A 20,771-nucleotide genomic window follows, 5' to 3' on the forward strand; every position below is an offset into this window, starting at 1 on the left:
CATACAAAAAACAACAACAATTATGAATGCCATGGATAGGTCCCCCTCGGCTGTCAAACTGCATAGGCCCCATCTGATTTTAGGCTACATAGCCATCAGAAAGGTCAAGATCTTTCTTAAGCAGGTTGGTCTCAAATGAAATATAATTCTTCTCCCACACCAACATTTCAGAGATCCATGTAACACACAAATTAGTCCTAAATGCTCTGCTTTCCAGGTTGTTTGTTTTGACCTGACTACTTTACTCTCTTCTGCAAGGGCAAAAAATCTCACTACCATTGTAGTGCTGCTACCTGCACATAGAAGGCTCAGATATCTACTTTCTCATTTGCGTCATGGATGCTTGGAGGCTGCTCAAAGTTGGTATCTTTGGTCATCATTTGCAAGAAAAGAATGGGGAAAATATTTTTTCCTCCTCAGAGTAGGCAATTATCAAGAACAGCTGGTGTAGCAGAAGTCATCACCGTTTAATTCACCTTACTGCCTCTTGACAAATTTTTTTTAAAAATATATTGTTTTAGAAATAGATGACATTAATACTTTTCCAAACCACTTTGGAAATCAAAGTGTCTCCAAGACTTTATTATGTAACCAGGGCCAGAGCCTCTGAGTCTCCATCAGTAGGGTGGGAGTGGCCTCAGCTCAGCATGTTGACCAGAAAGCCACACCCACTTCCACCTTACACTGGTTGCATAATGCAAATCCTTTTCTAAAAACCATGGTTTGTTTAACATGTGCATTCTGTCACATATGAGCAAATATGCCATGAATTATTTCTCCAAAGCTTGGTTCATTTTCTAGCTGATCTTGCTTTAGGCCTTTGTAGCTTGAGTAGTGTCTGAGGCAGGATGGCTCAACAAACCATGGTGTTTCTGAAACTCAAGAGTTTCCTCCCTATATGTGGTCTTTTTTTAAAAAAGAAAATTATATCCAGTGTCAATAGCTAAGTACAACAATGGTGAAAAATCTTGAAGGACACTAAGTTATGTGTAAAGGAGATCATTGCATTAATACCCTTAAGAATAACATAGATCCTTCAAAACATTTTTTTGATGTTAAGGAAAGATTCCATTTTTGTAATCTACTGTTCTTTATATAAAGTTAAATCTTGCCTTTCATTACATTTTCCCTTGGGCATATCAGCAATTCCTATGAAAATTTCAAGAACAGCTGGAACAACTCAGGGACCATCTGGCCAGTTTTTATTCCCCATAATGCAAGGGCCTCTGGGTAATTTGTGCCACAATTGTTCACAGCAAAAAGATGGGCTCATTTCTTTCTGGTATAAGACACTGAGGGATATTTTAATTATGAACAACTTAATAGACTTGATGAGGGTAGTGAAAGAGAAATAGGTAAGCTAGACTTTATGGAGGGTGAAATGCTACATGAAATCTGTTAATTCTTGTTGAAAATATTGTTTGAAAGATTGCACTAAACTGATTAAATAGCTCAGGAGCATCACAGCACAAGACAGCCCTTGAGACGGCTGTGGAAAGCTGCCTACACACACTTTGCATATGAGACTTAATTCAGCATTTAGCACCAAAGATTAGATAGAACTGCAAGTCAGTGAGAGGCAAATATCATAAAGGGAGTGGGCTAGGGTCTTACAGAAATGGCATACAGTTCAGGAGTGAGTGCTGAACTGCCAACCGATGGGCTGAGTCTGGATCCCAGACAACCTACTGAAATTGTTAGTGGTATTAGAAGTAATGAAGTGGGGGAGAGAGAGACCCCAACTGTATACAGCAGCACCAAGGGAAGCCTGATGGTGGCTGCAGCATCTGAAGGGCTTACAGCTATCTTGGGGTAAGATTGGGGGGGGGGGGGCTGAAGCCACTCTGCCTTCTGATGTGAGATTATTTTCTGAGCTGTTTGGTGATCATCACCAGCGGCAGGACATTATTGCAAGCAGAGAACCTGGCAGTTGCCCAAATGATCCACACTAAGAAAAGGGTTTAGTTCCCTGTACCATGACTAGCAATAGCTGCAGGAGCCCAGCAATGGGGACCTAAGAGCAATATGCTTCTGAACATGTGGAAATTGCTTTTTTGTTAGGTAGATCAAAACTGGTTTGAAAGAAGTCATGGATAGAATTGCCCTCTCCCCCTTCATATCAGTCATCTGATGTGAGAAGAGGGTGGTTTTCAACCCCATCAGGATGCAGAGCTGGGTACCCTGAAGTGGGGGGGGGGGAGCTCCCTCCTTAATCAGATCAATCACATGATCATGATCATCACATCAATTGTCTGATGAGCAAGGAGGGGACCACAAACCCTGTCTTCTGCACAGATAATCAGAGAAGTGATGTGAGTCTGTGAATGTGTACATATGTGTGGCCTGTGTATGTGTTCTGCACATGTTTAATTTCATTTCATATCTGTGCACGGTGTGCATGTGGGGTATATGCACCCACTGCTGGCATGAGGCTCCCAGAAGACGAATGTGGCACCTAGGCTGGAAAAAGTTATAGCTATTCCTGCTGTGTTTTTATTTATTTAACAGAATGTATATACAGCTTGATTGTAATTAAGTGGTTTATAGCCAGCTGGAGTCAAGGAAGAGGCCCAAACTCACAAAACAAGGGGGGGGGGGCTGGAAGGTAAGCCATTTTGAGCTCTACATTTGTTGTTGGTGAAGCAGAATACAAATATTAACTCGACTTAACGGTAAGGGCTACCATTATTGAAAATTGACTTTTCCAATTTATAAAAAATTTACAATGTCTGTTTACAATCATAATTACAATTTTAGCAGAGCCCCCCCCCCCCGAAATTTCAAGGCAAATGCATCCCAAGTAAGTACACCAGGAAAAAAACATGAAAAAACAAAACACACACCACTTTTTAAAAAAACCACAAAAAACAAATATCAAGTGTCCTGCGTAAGAAAGTGACTATACCAGCCCAGATCTAACATGGCAAGGAATGTGCATTGAGATACACATCACTCCGAAAGCTACACAGTATAAACTGGCAACAGATGTGATTTGCACATCTGATTTACATAAGTGACTATTCATCCAGCAAATGCTATGCGTGCAGAAGTCTACTTCTTCATGCATATCTCCTGGGGACTGGGGCAAACATCTATGTGCTTCCCTCTAGGCCAACTAGACTGATCCTTCTCTCACCACAGTGACCACATATAATCAACAGTCATATGTGAGAAAGCTAGCACAGTGGCACAAGTACAGACACCATCCACACACCTGTTCCTAAATTACTTGAGAATTAGTCCTTCTACTGCCTTCCTCCCCTGTATTCAGGGAAATTAAAAATTATTCCTTTATGTAAAGGTTTTTTGTGGTGGTGAGTTCAATGATTTAAAAATTCTCCCCCCTCGCTATTTCCTTCTCTTTTTCTTGCCTTGTTGATGATATGACCTACATATAGTGTGAGCCCTCTAAGGGACACGGACCAATGCATGCAAGCTAAGTGTTGTTAGTTGCCTTGAGGCCTTAGGGTAATAGGACGGGAAGTAAATGAAGAATGAATGAATAAATGTAATTTATTTGATTATATTATTCTAACCATTATATCTCTAAATAGAACATAATGCAATAAAAAGCTTTCAGTCCTGAGCTTCCAAGCTACTGAAGGCTACAATCCAAACCTTCCTTATGTCAGACTATGGTGAGCTTAGATTTGAGTAAAGGGATTCCTCCACCTGCATCAGCTGGCTCACCAGGTCACTAGCACTGAAGGGACACTTGCATCACTCCACCGGTGCAGACCACCCTTATTTGCCCACCAAGCACTGAAATTCCCATTGGCAGAGTCCAGAAGAAGGTCCTGAAATGGCCCATTCTAAGGGAAGGGCTGAGCTGGCCTGGGGTCTGCTGGCTCACAAGCCACTCTTATAGCAGACCATGAAGGACCTGATCTAGGGCAGAGTGCTGATCCAGCCCAATCTGTCTGCCCCACACTTCAACTGCCATGAGTGGCTGGGCCACAGATGCAGCAGTAGTTCTGCCATTCCACAGGGCCACGGTAGCACATTAGGACTGCTTTGTTAGCTATCAAGCCACTGGTATCACTATCATTTAAATATCACTATCAGAAAAGCAGTTGTAGTGCACTTTTTTGGAAGTTGGAGTTTGCTTTAATTTTTCCAAAGGACTGGAACCATAGGATCTTTGGCAGTGTCTTTAGAAAGCTAAGATAACAAGGGTTTTTTACTGCACACCACAAAGAACAATTCACTGCATTCTGTTTCTAGTATTTTCTGCTTATATGAAAATGCCTATGGATAGCTACCTTTCTGTGATTAATAAAGGAATCACCTCCCATTAAAAAAGCACCCTCTTTGGCATATAGGGGTTCCAACTCAAAGAGATCTGTAAGGATTTTATAGTCCGTACCAGTACTTCATATATACTGAATCCGGAAGATATTCAGAAACCACTGAAGATAATGGAGCTTAGATACAATATGCTTTGGATAAATATCAACACTGGAAAGAAAGCTGCCACCTTTTGCAACAACTGAAGTTTGGGTACAACCATCAAGCAAAACCTCTATAGTTGAGCACTTTATAGCAGTCTAACTTTAAATTTGGAGTGAAGGAACAACTACAGTTGATTTAACCAGTCGTGGCTGTGGCACTTGCTAAAATCATTCCCATCCCTTCTCCACAACCAGTAACATAACCTGCAAAATATAAGATGGATGGGTACAGTTGCTAGGAAGTTATATCTGTCCTGTGTTTTTGCTGGTTCTGCAAATGGTTCCTACTTGGAAAATGAACTTCAAGCCTTTTAACTACAGTTTGTTGTTTTGTTCAAATCAACAAACTGCAGCTAAACTATAGTTTTATGCTTAGTTCAACAAACAAAGGTGCACATTATACTGAGCTATGGTTTAGCGTGGCATGTAGATTTTGTTTTTACAAAAGCATGGTTTTCATATTTAATATTTAAATGGTAAAGGTAAAGGTAAAGGGACCCCTGACCATTAGGTCCAGTCGTGGCCGACTCTGGTGTTGCGGCGCTCATCTCGCTTTACTGGCCGAGGGAGCCAGCGTACATCTTCCGGGTCATGTGGCTAGCATGACTAAGCTGCTTCTGGCAAACCAGGGCAGCGCACGGAAACACCATTTACCTTCCTGCCGGAGCGGTACCTATTTATCTACTTACACTTTGACGTGCTTTCGAACTGCTAGATTGGTAGGAGCAGGGACTGAGCAACGGGAGCTCACCCCATTGCGGGGATTCAAACTGCCGACCTTCTGATCGACAAGTCCTAGGCTCTGTGGTTTAACCCGCAGCGCCACCCGCGTCCCTATTTAAATAGTGCTTATGCCAATATGTAGGATTTCTAATTTTCACTTATCGTATTTGCTGTTTTTCATAATGTTGGTCAACAAAGCCTCTTGATGTGCAGAGAATTTTGTTCCATAGTTACCTTGGAGACGAATTCCCTCTGTTTCTCTCTCAAAACGATCAAAATAGTAATAAAGCACCATCTCTACATATACAGAGTTAGAGTGACTCAAATCTGTCCTCATATATACTCTATCCTAACAGTTAAGAAAACCCCGATCTCTCTGTAATAGTTCCATGCAAATACAGGAAAGTTACATTCTGCTACATTACAGAGTTTTACTGCAAACACAAGGAGCACATGCCTACTATCGATAGGATTCAAGCCTGAATCCAGTGCCAAGAACTATAGCTTCACAGTCCCCAGGGGGAAACCTGTCATTTATGTGTCTATTCTCCAAATACAAAATTGTCACAAATTTGTTACTTTTAAAAAGATAAAGAAAAGGACACAATAGTCACTGACAGCAAAACGTTGATAACATTGTCTTTTGTAAACTGTTTGGAGGACTTAAGTTTGTGTGTTATATAAATTCTGTTAAATAAAATGAAGTAACAAAAGCACAAATAATATTTTTCACATAATATGTAGTTCAGAGAAAACTTGGCAATTGTATATCTTTATTGACTCCACTTCTATTAGAATTGTGTATACTTCTACACTAATCTCTACTATAATACTTAATAATGGTTTCATTTCTAGTACATTCACTCATTTATTCATCCATTACTTCTGACGAGTATTGTACTTACCTTCCAGTATCTTGCCAAAATTATGTTAGCTGCTGCTAATATACTTATGACAAATTCTCTATCCTCTCAAATTTTCATTAATAGTGCCAACAACACGGTTGCAGCATATCTAAAGGTTAGAGTCATGGGGCATGCCCACAAAAGCTGTAACTAATATACATTAATCAAGTTGAATTTCCAATATTCATATAGATTTTGATAAAATATTTTAGTCAATCTCTCATTAATGCAGAAGGTATGAGATAAATGTAAATCAGTTTAAGAGTAAATTGATTAGATCACAGTTAATAGGAGAAAAATAAATGGGAATTTATTACGTATGTCCACAACCTATTTTGCCTTCATCCATCTTTCAAATTGCCTCAGCCGCATTTCCCAGGCCTTGCCTATTCTTATCTATCATTTGGTCTCTAAATGCATTCTAGCCTCTTCCTATAATCAATTTCCCTTCACAAAATCATTTAGTTTTCCTATTAGATTGTTGATGTTTTCTAACTGCTTTTGAGAAGCATTCATGGCATATATAAATTTGACAACTGACCCTCTCCTACCCACTTTATTCTTAGGAAAATACATTTCTTGTCATCCTCTTACTATTTATCCATTACTATAAAATTAATTTTATTGATGCTAAATAATATTGCTGCAGTTTTGGTTATAGTTGTAGTTTGTGCTACATATGTTGCTCCTCTGAAAAGTATATATTTATTTCCCTGCTCCAGTCTCAAAATGGAGATGTAAAATAACAAGCTTACAGTGCAATCCTATACATATCTACTCAAAAATAAGTCCCATTATGTTCAATGAGAGCTTACTCCCAGTGAATGGGTAAAAGATTCCAGCCTAAATAGTGTTGACCATTAAGATGTTATAGTCTTGATTCTTGATAGTCATGGATCTGACTTGGTGGAGGTCTTCAGTGAATGTTAATCTTGCAAAGTTCAGACTCCTTTTTTCTGAGTCTTATTAAGCTAGCACTCAATAACTTTGATTGCTTAAGGTAAACAGTGTGATAAACATAGTATGCAAAAGCTAAGGTTTTTCCCTCATCAGTGAGTTTGCTCTACCAGTCTGCTCATTACAACTGTAGGATACCAGCTTGAATACCAATTCCATTTTCAACAGTAAGTGGAGGCCTACCAGTACTAATATATATATATATTGCTGCCTTTTCCTTTCCTACTCTTCATTTTAATATACACTGAACAATTTCCTTAGTAAATTACCAGAATAAATTAGTTACTGGATAACAAAGACAAAAAATGTATCTAACAAGTAAATAAATATGTAATCTCCAGTTGCCAGACAAAACATATATGGGCATACAATTTTTCTTGGCTTTGAAATACAACTCAATTACAAAAGAGCTTTTCTGCTCCTCAGATGGGTATAATACTCTTATGATGATGTACGCCCGAGTCTAGCAATCCAGGCTAGGTGAGGGCTCCAATGGACACACGGAGCTGAAAGTACAGTTCTATTAATTTAACTGGAGACAGAGCTTTGGTGTGAACAGAGATAAATGTATGGAGCTGTGCCTCCTCTAAAGGGTAAGCCAGCAGGCATAAGAGCTGACGGCAGATAGAGAGCACTGGTATGGGCAACAATGCACATCTGTCACCTTTCTGTCCACCTCTGCTCCAACTGTTATGGATGCAATTCCTATTCCTCATTTATATATTAGCTTGTGTTGCATTCATGTTTGATTTGATTATATTATAAATATTTTCTGATGCACTTCAAGATCTTGTTATCAAGTTGTCAAGCTGAACATAAATGTCAGGATAAATAAATAAATAGTGGCAGGCAGCAATGTAAGGGCATTTACTGAGAAGGACAGACTCCTGTGACATTTGTTCAAGATAGGACCTGCAGTGTTGAGTTGATTAAACTAATTACAACAACAACAATTAAACTAACTACTACAACAAATTAACTGTAGTTTGTTAAGGGTGCTGAGAGTTGTTAGGAAACCCCTGTTTCCCTCACAGAGCTACAATTCCCAGAGTTCCCTGTGAATAGGGATTGAATAGCACTCTGGGAATTGTAGTTCTGTAAGAAACTAACAACTCTTAGCACTCTTAAGAAACTACAGTTCCCAGGATTCTGCAACTGTTTAAAGTTGTATGATACTGCTTTCAATGCACAGTGCAGTGGAGCCTTATAGAGGCAAGTCAGGGAGTCTGAGCCTAAGCATGCTTCCTTATGGTAGAATGCCAATGGAGCTCTTGATGGCAGAAGATAGAGCATTCTTGGCTGCAGAAGCAGGATGAGTGGCAGTGCAGAGGCAGGTGGCAGAAGGGAAGATTTCTGTTCAGCAAGCAATGAATGGCTACTGCCTTGTGGTAAGAGTGGCAGCAGTGGATTAGCCTCAGCTGGTGCCAGTGGTGAGTCCTCCTCACTTTTCCCTTTGTGTGTTGTGTTGTATTTGTGTGGGTTTGAAAAAGAGAGCTGGTTATTCTTTTTTGTTTACGTTTCTATATGTGTGTCTTGACTGAGTTGGCTTTCTTGCTCTGTGTGTATGGCTATGTTGTCAGGTGGTTAGGAGAAGCATCTATGTGTGTGATTCTGAGAGGGGGGAAATATGCATGCCAATCCTTATGTGCATACAGTATTTTTATGTTCATATTTCTGAGTTGCTACTGGGAAATATGAATACAAGAATTGCATTGATTAATTCATTCCATAAAATTCAAATGATTAATCAGCTAAGATACCTTTAACTGAGTGAAAGCCCTGGTTTAGGCGTAGAGTCCTAGCAAACTCAACCTAGGAGGGATATTTCCATTTGTGTTTTCACTTTTTATATTACCAAGTGTGACACTTGGATTTGTGCATATGACTGAAATAGAAGTGAAGTAGAAGTCACTTCCTAGTGTTTGTTGATATCTTTGCCTACATAAAAGGAAATCTATTCTTAGGTGTCTGGTGTATGCATACTGCATTCCTCAGCAAGAAACGTTTGGAAAAGTACCAGCGCCAGATGATTTAGAACATACATTCCAACAGAAGGAAGTTATTGGACATTCCAAAATATGCTCTAACAGAGCCATAATTTCATTCCAAGGACCTAAATATTTACTTATTCCTTTTGTTTGTTTTGCCTAAATGACATTCTTATTCATATACAAAAGTGTGAAAGCTATTTGTGACAACAAGAAGATGGGCTGCCTCAACAGAGAGAGTTTCTAACAGAGGTCCAGTGGCTATCCAAAAGCAGACCATCTTGGCTGTGAGTCCTGGAAGATCCTGAAGGGATCCTGAGCTGGGAGGGCAGGGCCCTGACTGTGGCAAGGCTGCTGAACAGACTCTTGGGCTGAGGTGTTGTTTAGGGAGCTGGGCTGGTGCGGGTTTGTTGCTGTTGTTGATATTAATTTTTTGTATCTTTATTTTTAGATCTTATTATGTTTCAGGTGAAAACTGTTCATTTTGGTTGTGTAATTTTGGATGTTTTTTTCTATTGCTACTTTTGTTATGTTGTTTGTAATTACGTTAATTTGTTCCTGTTGTAAGCTGCCTTGAGCATGTTTCTAGCTATGAAAAGGAGGCATACAAATAAAATGATGAATGAATGAATAAGATTAAGCCACAGCTCTCTAGCTACAAACTTTGAAGCAAGAGAGCTTTGCAGCTCCCTACTCATGGCAGCAGCTCATCAAAAGACTTCCTGAAGGTTAAGGTCAGTTGAAGAACATGCTTGATACAAACACATTCAGGACTAAATATTAAGAAGGCTGAAATTGTCCATATTACTAATCATGCTTATTGAGAAAGTTTTGTCTTTCAAATGCCTGAGTGTGGTTTGAGGCACCTTGCCCAATCTTTTTAGCAAGCAACTAATATACAAATATGGCAATGACTTTTTCTTTTTTAGCAATACATCAAAAGTTTTATCTAATAAGATGCTACTCCAATTACCATTGGACGTTAAGAAATGCTCAATAGCAGAACATGAAGTACAGTAATTTTCCAATCATCAAACTTTGAACAGTCAGTATCCAGTTTCTGATTAAAGAATAATTTTCATGTCACATGAGATTAATAAAATCTGTCATAGTATGACACAATCTATTTATTTTTGGTAACTTAGAAAGGAATATTCCAAGAGCAATAATAATGCTATAAACCTATATAGACCCCCCCCCCCCAAATATCAGCACCTGAATCCACTGATATGGCAGCACCTGAAGCAACCCTCCATTTATGGGCCTGAAATCTATCTGTTCTTATTAGTAGTATATAGGATTTCAGTATTAGGTACTGAAATGTAAGCCTAAACCATGGCTTAGCACTCTGTGAATGAGCTATGGCTTGGGTTTGGCTGTTCTTTCCTCCCCTCTCATATACTACAGGAAGATGACTTTGGTTGTGCTTGCTTTCCATTTCCCCCGAAAACAGTTTGCAATTTCACCCAAGCTTGGGACTGTGATTTACAGTAACAATGATGAAACATACTGCAGCTTCAGAAGTCATAATATGACTTGTTTGGAAACTGACCATAGCTGATGATAAACCATGATTCTGGGTTTTGATGGAATGGCAAGCCAAGATTAAGGGAATTTGAAATTGCTTCCAAAGTACTCCTTCCCCCTACATGAAAGGATAAATGTAAAAGCTCAAGGCTCACTGCAGCTTATTCCCATAGCATTAAGCATGGTTTATAATTACATCTGAACATAGTAAATGAGTTCAGTGGAACTTAGTTTCAGATAAGTATGTATAGGATTGCAACCTTAAATTTAAAGCTTTGTGAAAATCAGAGTTATACTGAAAACTTTAATATATTTTATACAGCATAAGAATAAGATATAGAACATAGTAGATTTTAAAAAAAATGTTAATTCCAGACATGTACTAAATCAGTTTATCTCTTTACAGTTTACTAAGCTCATTTCCTATTATTGGTACATTCTATCACATGACTAATTGGTCATTAATCACTTTCTGAAGCAGGCAACTACTTTACATTCTTTCTATTCTTAGCACACTAGTTCTGATTTACATTCAATGAGAGCTTGGCAAAATTAATTATAGTTTTAAAAATCTGATCAGAATCTCCTGACTGCAGTTCTATACACACTGACATGGGATTACCCTCCAACCCCCTTTGCATATGCAAGAACACAGTTTTTCAAGTACAGAGGGGTGGGGTGGTTTTTCTGTCTGGCAATAAACCCTTATGCTTTGTAGGGTTCAACTCTTGAGGCCCTAACCTCAGGCAGATACTGCTACAAAAAATGGGAGCTAACAAGCCTTTTAGCAAAGGTCCAACCTATTGAATACAGTGGGATTCACTTTAAAGTAAACATGTCCCTCTTAATCACAAATGCTACCATGCAATGATTACTAGCATTTCACTGCCTGATTAAACAGTTACTCATTTTGCTGCTTTTCAAAACAAAATGCCCTTGCCTTTGAATGATAATCTTGCTCCAGCCTGGAGTCTGATCCTGCTACCTGTTTGTATTTGTTCATTTTCATTTGGCGATTTCTTTCTTCCACATCCATAGCACCTGTCAAATTCAAAATAAAATAACCAGTTAATTTGCAATTCTGTGTTGTTTTTGTTTTAAAAATGACATCAATATAAGCATTTTTACTCATAATGGTGAATATTGGGAGATTGACTTAAATGATTATGTATGTTCTTCAACATAAACAATAAATCCATTCTTTTGTTTGTGATGAATAAGATAGCTACAAAGGCAAAAATACAAACAAAAAACCCAATCATTGAGAATTTAATTGTTTAACACCAACTGTGTCAACATTCAACATGGTTCTAATATAAGGTTTTGACAAGATTTGTTGCTGCTGCTAGACTATCCAAGAGGAAAAACAAGCAAACAAACCCATTATGATTTTTAAAAAGCAGAAACACATGGAACAAGCATATAGATTTTCAAAATGGAAATCTTATCATTTTTGAATGTGCCAGTAATGAAGGGCAGCTTAACATGATCAGTCAACACAAAATGATGTTTCCTCATAATTTTTATATACTGTATAGAAGCTATCCTGTAAAATTTACTTCCAGTGAAATAAAATAATCTTGGTATGATATTTTCTGTACTGTATTTAAAAAAATGAGTATGGGCAATATACTCAGAGTAGACCTAATGGGGAGTGAATGGACACAAGCCCATTCATTCCAGTGGATTTACTCTGAACATGATTAACATTGGATATCCTATGTTTGTGGGCCTAACAATTAATGCTTAAAATATTTGGATACATTGCCAAATATGTTCATCCCTAGTGGCATGGAAGAACGACTTATAAGAGTAATACTTTATATCCTAACAGAAAATTTAAAGTGTAAAAGCTATTCTTAAGAGTAAAAGCTACATTTTCCTTCACTAAATATTAGCATGTAGAAGCTAACAAAAAGTTTTATATTAATGGCTGTTGTATGTATTTATTTAAGAAATTCCCAACAACCATTTCTGCAACACAACTATCAAATAGTAATTGAAAATATATAATAATGTGTTTCATGGAAGCAGTTTAGTTAAGCAGAAGGATATTGTAGTAACAATCTAGAACAGAATGAAACTGCAGTCAAGTGTCAGAAATGTATACCAAATATTATAATGGAGGGTGAGAGAACAAGAATATGAATGCAATGAGGTGCTAAAGCATTTTTTTTTTTTATAATGGCAAATTGTTGCTCAAAGGGGCTTCGAAAATGATACAGGAGGCTTTGCTCAGACATAAATATGCTTAAGTTTCTCTGGACTGAAGCCATTGTTCTGTAGCTCTGTGATTATGAGGTCTGCTGTTCTCACTTAGTCATAAATCAGAAGTACATGCAATGATTTAAGAATATTCAAGCCAAAATTGAAAGAAATAACAGTAACTGCTGCTACTAATCATTAATTTAGGAAACAAAATAAAAGAACTATGACCAAGATTCATGTACAATACCAATGATACTAACCTCTTCTACACTCTCCCTTAATTATGATAATACTTTTAATATCAAATATGGATATGAATTAACTATGTCCTAGTTAATGTACAAAATACACATCAGAGAAGCAAACTATAGAAATGCTATATTGGTGCTTGGCATTTTCTTGTAAGCTAGCTTTATTGGATTTTTATCCAACCATCTCTTAGACAATTCTGATAATACAGTTGAAATGCATTCAGAGTGGTGACAGCAAGCCTTTGAAACTCCCTCCTGCAACATATCAGTCAAACACCATCACTATTATTTTTTTGGTGCCTACTGCAAACCTTCCTTTTCAGCAACACTTTTAAGTGGAGATTTTCTATCCCAATCGGTATCTGCACTGGAATTTATTTATTTTTTCTATATGGAATGGTTTTAATTGCTCTTATATATTAAATTGTTTCATACATTTTTATTGGTTATGTTATTATTGTTAGTCATTCTGAGATGTTTTATAGGAAGTGGTTAATAAATAGTGTTAATCAAATCAAGAATTTGTTGATATGCTTATTGTTGTTGTTGTTGTTGTTGTTAATATCTGTTTAAATGAATGAACATATGCAAATGAGCAACCCCTTTATCTCCTCCACTTGCAAGGAAGGCAGGTCTTACATGGCAATATTTAACCAAAAAATTATTTTCCAAGGAATGTAAGCCTAGTATTTAACTCTTAAACATTTATTAAGGAAGCCACTGCAATCCGTGTAGTTTTGTCAGCTAGACAGATTTCTATGTTATATTGTTCTTGGGATCCCAATCAAGTATGCCATGTCAAAGACGCAACAGTTAACAAGAGAAAAACATTTCTGCCATAGGATGACACTTGTATTTTGTTTTCCAAAACAGATTTTCAAGTTTGTGACAAGGGGAAGAGGGATTGTTTTTGTTTTGTCTTTAAAGTAAGACAATATGGTGATGAGACAGATGTCCGTTGTACTGCTTACCCCAAAGCAGTTTTCCTGAATACAGCCAACTTCACTATTTTTGGAAAATAGCAGCTGGTGAAACATACCACTGCAGCTTCCATTTTAAACACCGAGTTTCTAGCCCATTCTAGATTCAGGAAAGGTTTGAAAATACTGCCTCTCTTAAAAGATGAAGAGATCAAATGTCTACCCGAGGTTCTGTACCTGAATAACTGTCATTATTGTTTTCATATAATATTCTGAATTTCTATGGTCCCATTATCATGAGTTAACCCGAGTTGACAACCAATACTACTCTTGTAGCAATATACTGTACAGAATATTTCAGTCTCTGACTGTGTGGCATTTTAAGGAAAGTCTTTTGTATCCCCTTACTCAAAAAGATTTGAGCACAATGCATACTTATACCATGAAGTAGGTAACAAGTGGCTTTGTTGGAAACTTAAGTATGATCCCATTTTTGAGACTATAAACCATCACGTTGATTTCATATGAATAAAATATATTTAAAAATACATATGCAACAGATGCAGGGATCTAGAATAGGTATTCAAGGCCTAAAAATGTGTACAAGTGAACCGGCCCATAAACCTAGCATGATGCCTCTGTAATTCCTTAGACTATGACATTTCACAAATGCTAGCTTCGAAATGCCCCTTCCTACACACTTGTTTGATGATAAAAGCACTGAAGCAGCTGCAGCCTCAATCTGATGAGACCCAGCTCATGGTTCAGCATGCCCATGGCATAGTGGTGTGAGAGCCAGCATGGTGTAGTGGTTAAGAGCGGTGGACTCATAATCCGGTGAACCGGGTTTGCTTCCCTGCTCCTCCACATGCAGCTGCTGGGTGACCTTGGGCTAGTCACTATTCTCTCAACCTCACTCACTTCACAGGGTTTGTTGTGAGGGAGGGAGGGAAAGGAGATCGTTGGCCACTTTGAGACTCCTTAAGGGGAGTGGAAGGCGGGATATCAAGTCCAAACTCCTCCTCCTCCGACTTCCGGAGGCGGCGCAAAACAGCAATGGCGGTCCTCTTTACCCAGTGAAGAGGGGCTCCGCGAAAAAGGGTTTTCCGCTACGGCGAAGCGGAGACCCATCCAGATAAACCGCAGGCAGAGCGAGCCTGTGGCCGTGGGACTCGGCGGGTGCCAGAAGCCCCCCCAGAAGCGAGGAAGGGACCTCGTAAGAGGCTCCGGATCGTGAACGGGGGAGCGGCGCTGTGAGTTCATCGCTCTTTTCGCGGAAGTGAAGCCGCGCTGCTGTTGCTGATGAGCGCCGACCTTTCTTCTTGAAAAACATCGAGATTGGCTGCAATTTACCCGTGAGTAAGGGGTACCAAAGAACTGATTAAGGATCAACTTAAATTTGTCTATTTTGGCTGAAAACGGGAGGCGAGTAACAGGAAGTCCGCCTTCCGGTCCTGCTAATCGGAGCAAAGCAAAGAACCCGATGCGGGCTGAAGTGTTAAAAAGAGACTTTGAAAGAAATAAGAAGGGGCATTAATAGACTGTGTGTTTTTAGAAATCGAAAAAGGGTGAAGAAATAAATGTTTTAGTCCAGTGTGTTAGAGAATCTTCCTCCTATTGTGAAGAGACGTGGAATTGAAGGGGACAACCGAGTTATTGGACTGCCAGTGTTGCAAATGAGTACTGTCAGGCTGCAGAAACTTTTCTTTTAACATAAACTGTTGCACTGATGGATACACTATCGCTTTAATACTGTTATTGAAACCTCTCTGTTACCTTGTGGCACTAATTCGAAACAGAACTCTCTGAAATCCTCCTTTCTGAACTTGGGGATTTCAGTCGAAATAGGAGCTTTGATGGTGGAAAAGAAACTTTCTTTCCTTTGAAAACCCCCCCTAGTGGATTTGCGGAGACATAGTAGCCTGGGAACTGTATCTTATTGGGATTTTTTGTGGTTTAATTGTTTATACTCTGGACTTGCCTTTCTCATGGACTGAAAGACTATTTGACCTTGAACAGCAGCTGGGGAATGAGTGGCCCAGCGAAAACAAGAGCAGCTAAAGCTAAGGAAGCTTTAGCTGAGGAAGTTAAAGAAAAGAAAAAAGACAAGAGAGCTGGGCAGCTGGTCCAAACAACCTTGATTCACCATCGTAGATCCTCGGTGCCTACTGTGTTGACGGCGCAGGAGGAGGAAGTTGAAACGCCTGCTACAGAAGAAATGGCAGCTGGAGGAACTGATCCAGTCTTGAAACAAATTTTGGAACAATTGGCACTTTTGAATAAGAAGGTGGACGATCAGTCATCTAAAATTGATAGAGCTACATCTACTATCAGCAAGTTAACAGATCAGGTTTCGCAGCATACCCAGGCTATTGAGAAACTGCAAGGAGCCACGGCGGAGAACTACAAATTAGCTGCGGAAGCCAATCAAAAAGCTGAGCAAGCGTGCAAGAAGGTGGAAGAGATCAAAGGGGAAGTAAGACCTCTGAGAAGACAGGTAGGAGAACAGCAAGCCTACCTGTCAATGGTGGAACTGAAAAGTAAGGAATGTAATCTTAGGCTGAGGGCTGTCCCAGAGTTGGAACAGGGCAACCTAGAGAAATTCTTGACGGAGCTGTTTTCTAAATTTTGGGGGGTTGAAGAAGATAAAGACTTCAAGATCGTGACGGCCTTCAGACTGGGAAGATCGGTTAAAAAAGATAAGTCCAGAGACTGTTTGGTTTGTTTGAGAACAAGAGAGGAAAGAGACAAGATATTAGGCCAACACTTTAAAAAATCCCTGGAAGTCGAAGGTAAAAGGGCAGAAATTTATAGAGATATTCCTAAATATTTGTTGGACCTTAGAGCCACATATACAGACTTGGCCAAATTGTTAAGATACAACGCAATCCCATACAGGTGGGAATTTCCTCAAGGTCTGTCATTTACCTATAAAGGAAAGAAGGTAAGAATCAAAACGCCAGAAGACCACCAGAAGTTCCTACACGACAACGAGGAGGACCTCCAAAAGAGAGCCGCAGATTCTTGGCCTCCACCACCGGGATTACCACCAGGATCCACACCATCTGGAGGCGGCCCGGCACCACAGCTTCCGGAAAAGGAAGACAAATTAGATACCCAACTGTGATATCCAAGAAGTAGACCGGGATGTCTCTACAGCTTCTTAGCTGGAATATAAATGGCGGGAATTCTCCAGAAAAACGCAGAAAAGTATTTCATATTTTGAAAAAAGAACAATTGGACATTATTTGCCTGCAAGAAACACATGTGACAAGACTCCATAGAAAAGTGCTAATTAATAAAAGGTTAGGCCAAGAATTTATTTCATCGGATAAAGTTAAGAAAAGAGGAGTGGTGATCTATGCAAAGGAGAACTTGTCCCCAAAATTTGTATTTAAAGACGAACAGGGCAGAATTTTGGCAATTGAAATCCAGACACAAGGAGAAAAGTTTTTAATTCTAGGAATCTACGCCCCAAATGATGGAAAATCGGAATTTTTTAAGAAGCTGCATGAGATTATGCTGGACTATTTGGACTATAACAACATTATCATGTTGGGAGATATGAACGGTGTCGCCTCAGTGAATATGGATAAGTCACAAAGTGCTAATATAACGAAAGATGGCAGACTTCCAAAAACCTTTTTTGAAATGACTGACAATTTGGATTTGATCGACATATGGAGGATCAAGAACCCTCTAGGGAAAGAAGGAACTTTCTTTTCTGAGGCCCATATGACATGGACGCGAATCGACCAAATATGGATAACTAGAGGGCTGGCACCTAAGACCAGAAAAGTGGAAATCTGCCCAAAAACCTGCTCCGACCACAACGCCTTGAGAATGGAATTGAGACTAAATACAACCGGATCGTTCAGATGGAGAATGAATGACGCCTTGTTAAGAGATCAGGAGATTGTTAAGAAGGCCCAAAAAGTTTTAAAGGACTATTTTGAAATAAACTTAAAGACAAATGTGGAAAAAAGAATAATCTGGGACGCAAGCAAAGCAGTGATAAGAGGGTTTCTAATACAACAGAACACGATTAAAAAAAGACTCTGGAATGAAAAGAAGGAGAAGATCTTGGAGAAAATAAGAGAAGGAGAGAGAAAACTGAGATCCAGGCCCAAATCGAAGGAAGTATTGAGAGAAGTGAAGTTTTTCCAGGCACAATATTCGAAACTGATAAATCAAGAGGTGGAATGGAAAATTAAACAAATGAAACAAAGATCCTTTGAATCTGCAAACAAATGTGGAAAATTGTTAGCCTGGCAGTTGAAAAAGAGACAAAAACTTAACACAGTTACAAATCTAGAGATTGAAGGGAGAATGGTTCAGAAACCCGAAGAAATCAGAAGGTCCTTCCAGAAATATTTTAAAGAACTCTATTCTCAAAGGCCACAAAAAAGCTCAGAGGTGGACCAATTTGTCATAACTAATGGATTACAAAAAATACCCCAGGAAATGAGAGCAACCCTGAACTGTAATATTACAACCCAAGAAATTGAATGCGCCATTCAGAACCTCCAACTGGGCAAATCTCCGGGACCTGATGGGCTTACTTCCAAATATTATAAGGTACTGAAGGACTCATTGACACAACCATTGTTGGAAGTTTGCAATCAGATTATGGAGGGGAGGAAGGCACCGGAAACGTGGAAAGAAGCCTTCATCACGTTGATCCCAAAACTAGAATCTGAAAAAACTCAACTTAAAAACTACCGTCCTATCTCACTCCTAAATGTGGATTATAAAATTTTTGCAGACATTTTGGCAAGTAGGTTTAAGAAAGTCTTAAATGAAGTTATTCATAAGGACCAAGCAGGCTTTCTCCCTGGTAGGCATTTATTTGACAACACAAGAAACATCATTGACATTTTGGAGTTTTTACAGATTAATTCAAACACAAGAGCGGTGTTGATTTTTATTGATGCGGAGAAGGCCTTTGACAACATTTCTTGGCTGTTTATGAAGAAAAATTTGGAAAGGATGGGAGTAGGGCGGGGGTTTGAAAATGGAATAGAAGCAATTTATTCAGAACAAAAGGCCAAATTGATAGTAAACAACGTGGTGACAGAGGAGTTTAAAATTGAAAAAGGGACACGACAGGGGTGCCCTCTATCTCCTCTGCTGTTTATTTCAGTTCTGGAGGTGCTACTGAACATGATCAGAAACGACCAGTTGACACAGGGAATTGTGGTCGGAGAGAAACAATATAAACTGAAAGCTTTCGCAGACGACTTGGTATTAACATTACAGGAGCCAGCCTCTAGTACTAAAAGAGCGTTAGAATTAATTTCTGATTTTGGTCGGGTGGCGGGATTCAAGCTGAATAAACAAAAAACTAAAGTTTTAGCAAAAAACTTGACAACTACTGAAATAGAGGAGTTCAGAAAAGAAACAGAACTAAATGTGGTCAAAAAAGTAAAGTACCTAGGGGTCCATTTGACCTCCAAAAATTTGAATTTATTTAAGGACAACTATGAGAAATGTTGGGCAGAGATAAAAAGAGATCTGGAAACATGGTCAAGATTAAAACTTTCCTTGTTGGGCAGAATAGCTGCCATAAAGATGAATGTATTGCCGAAAATGCTATTTTTGTTTCAGTCCCTCCAGGTCGTGGATAAGGTGGAATGTTTTGGAAAATGGCAGAGGGATTTGTCCAAATTTGTCTGGCAGGGCAAAAAGCCCCGAATAAAGTTTAAAATACTAACAGATGCGAAAGAAAGAGGGGGGTTTGCCCTGCCGGACTTGAGGTTATATTACGAAGCTGCAGCCCTCTGCTGGTTGAAGGATTGGATCTTATTGGAGAACACCGATGTCCTTGACCTGGAGGGATTTGATAATGCTTTTGGGTGGCATGCATATTTGTGGTATGACAAGGTTAAAGTTCATAAATTGTTCAAAAACCATATTGTCAGAAGGGCAATTTTCATGGTCTGGTCAAAATATAAAGACTTATTGGAGAGTAAAACTCCGAGGTGGCTCTCACCGATGGAGGCCAAAGCACGTAAAAGACTCAATATGGAGGCCCACTGGCCTAAATATTGGGAAATAATTGAAAAAATTGGAGATAAATGGAGGTTACAGAGTATGGAAAAGTTAAAAAACAAGGTGCGAGATTGGTTGCATTATGCTCAAATTCAGGAAGTTTTTAAAGCAGACAAAAAAGTGGGTTTTCAGGAGGAAAAATCGAAACTAGAAACAGAGTTGCTTGAGCCAAAATCCAAGCTAATTTCGAGAATGTATAACTTGCTGCTTAAATGGAACACACAGGATGAGATTGTCAAATCCTCTATGATAAAGTGGGCACAGGATTTGGGGCATAACATTATGTTTGAAGACTGGGAAAGGTTATGGAACACCGGAATGAAATTCACGGCATGTACTGCCTTGAAGGAAAACATTATGAAAATGATATACCGGTGGTACATGACCCCAGTCAAGCTTGCAAAGATATATCACCTGTCTGACAATAAATGCTGGAAATGTAAGGAAGAGGAAGGGACATTTTTACACCTCTGGTGGACCTGCCCGAAAGTGAAGGCCTTCTGGGAAATGATACATAATGAACTAAAAAAGGTGCTGAGATTCACCTTACCTAAGAAACCGGAGGCCTTCCTTCTGGGCATGGTAGACCAGAGGATGGTCAAGAAAGATAGAATTTTCTTTATGTACGCTACTACAGCAGCGAGGATTCTGTTGGCAAAGCACTGGAAGACACAAAATTTACCCACATTGGAAGAATGGCAGACGCAGCTGATGGACTATATGGAGTTGGCTGAAATGACTGGCAGAATTCGAGACTCGGGAGAAGAAGAAACGGAGGAAGTTTGGAAAA

General features: G+C 39.1%; 1 protein-coding gene across 24 annotated transcripts in view; it reads right to left on the minus strand.

Annotated features, from left to right (window-relative positions):
• Positions 1–20,771, minus strand: part of RIMS2 (regulating synaptic membrane exocytosis 2) — a 349,650-nt gene that overhangs the window by 63,310 nt on the left and 265,569 nt on the right. For 15 of the 24 annotated variants that reach the window (XM_081918599.1, XM_081918609.1, XM_081918610.1 and 12 more), the window contains one exon: positions 11,492–11,592. The exons of the other annotated variants lie outside the window; for them this stretch is intronic. In XM_081918599.1, the coding sequence (XP_081774725.1) occupies positions 11,492–11,592 (101 nt within the window). The remainder of the gene's footprint in view (positions 1–11,491; positions 11,593–20,771) is intronic. 24 annotated transcript variants of the gene reach the window in all.

The sequence above is a fragment of the Podarcis melisellensis genome, assembly GCF_964234715.1.
Source record: "Podarcis melisellensis genome assembly, chromosome: 7".
In the NCBI taxonomy this organism is placed as follows: domain Eukaryota; kingdom Metazoa; phylum Chordata; class Lepidosauria; order Squamata; family Lacertidae; genus Podarcis; species Podarcis melisellensis.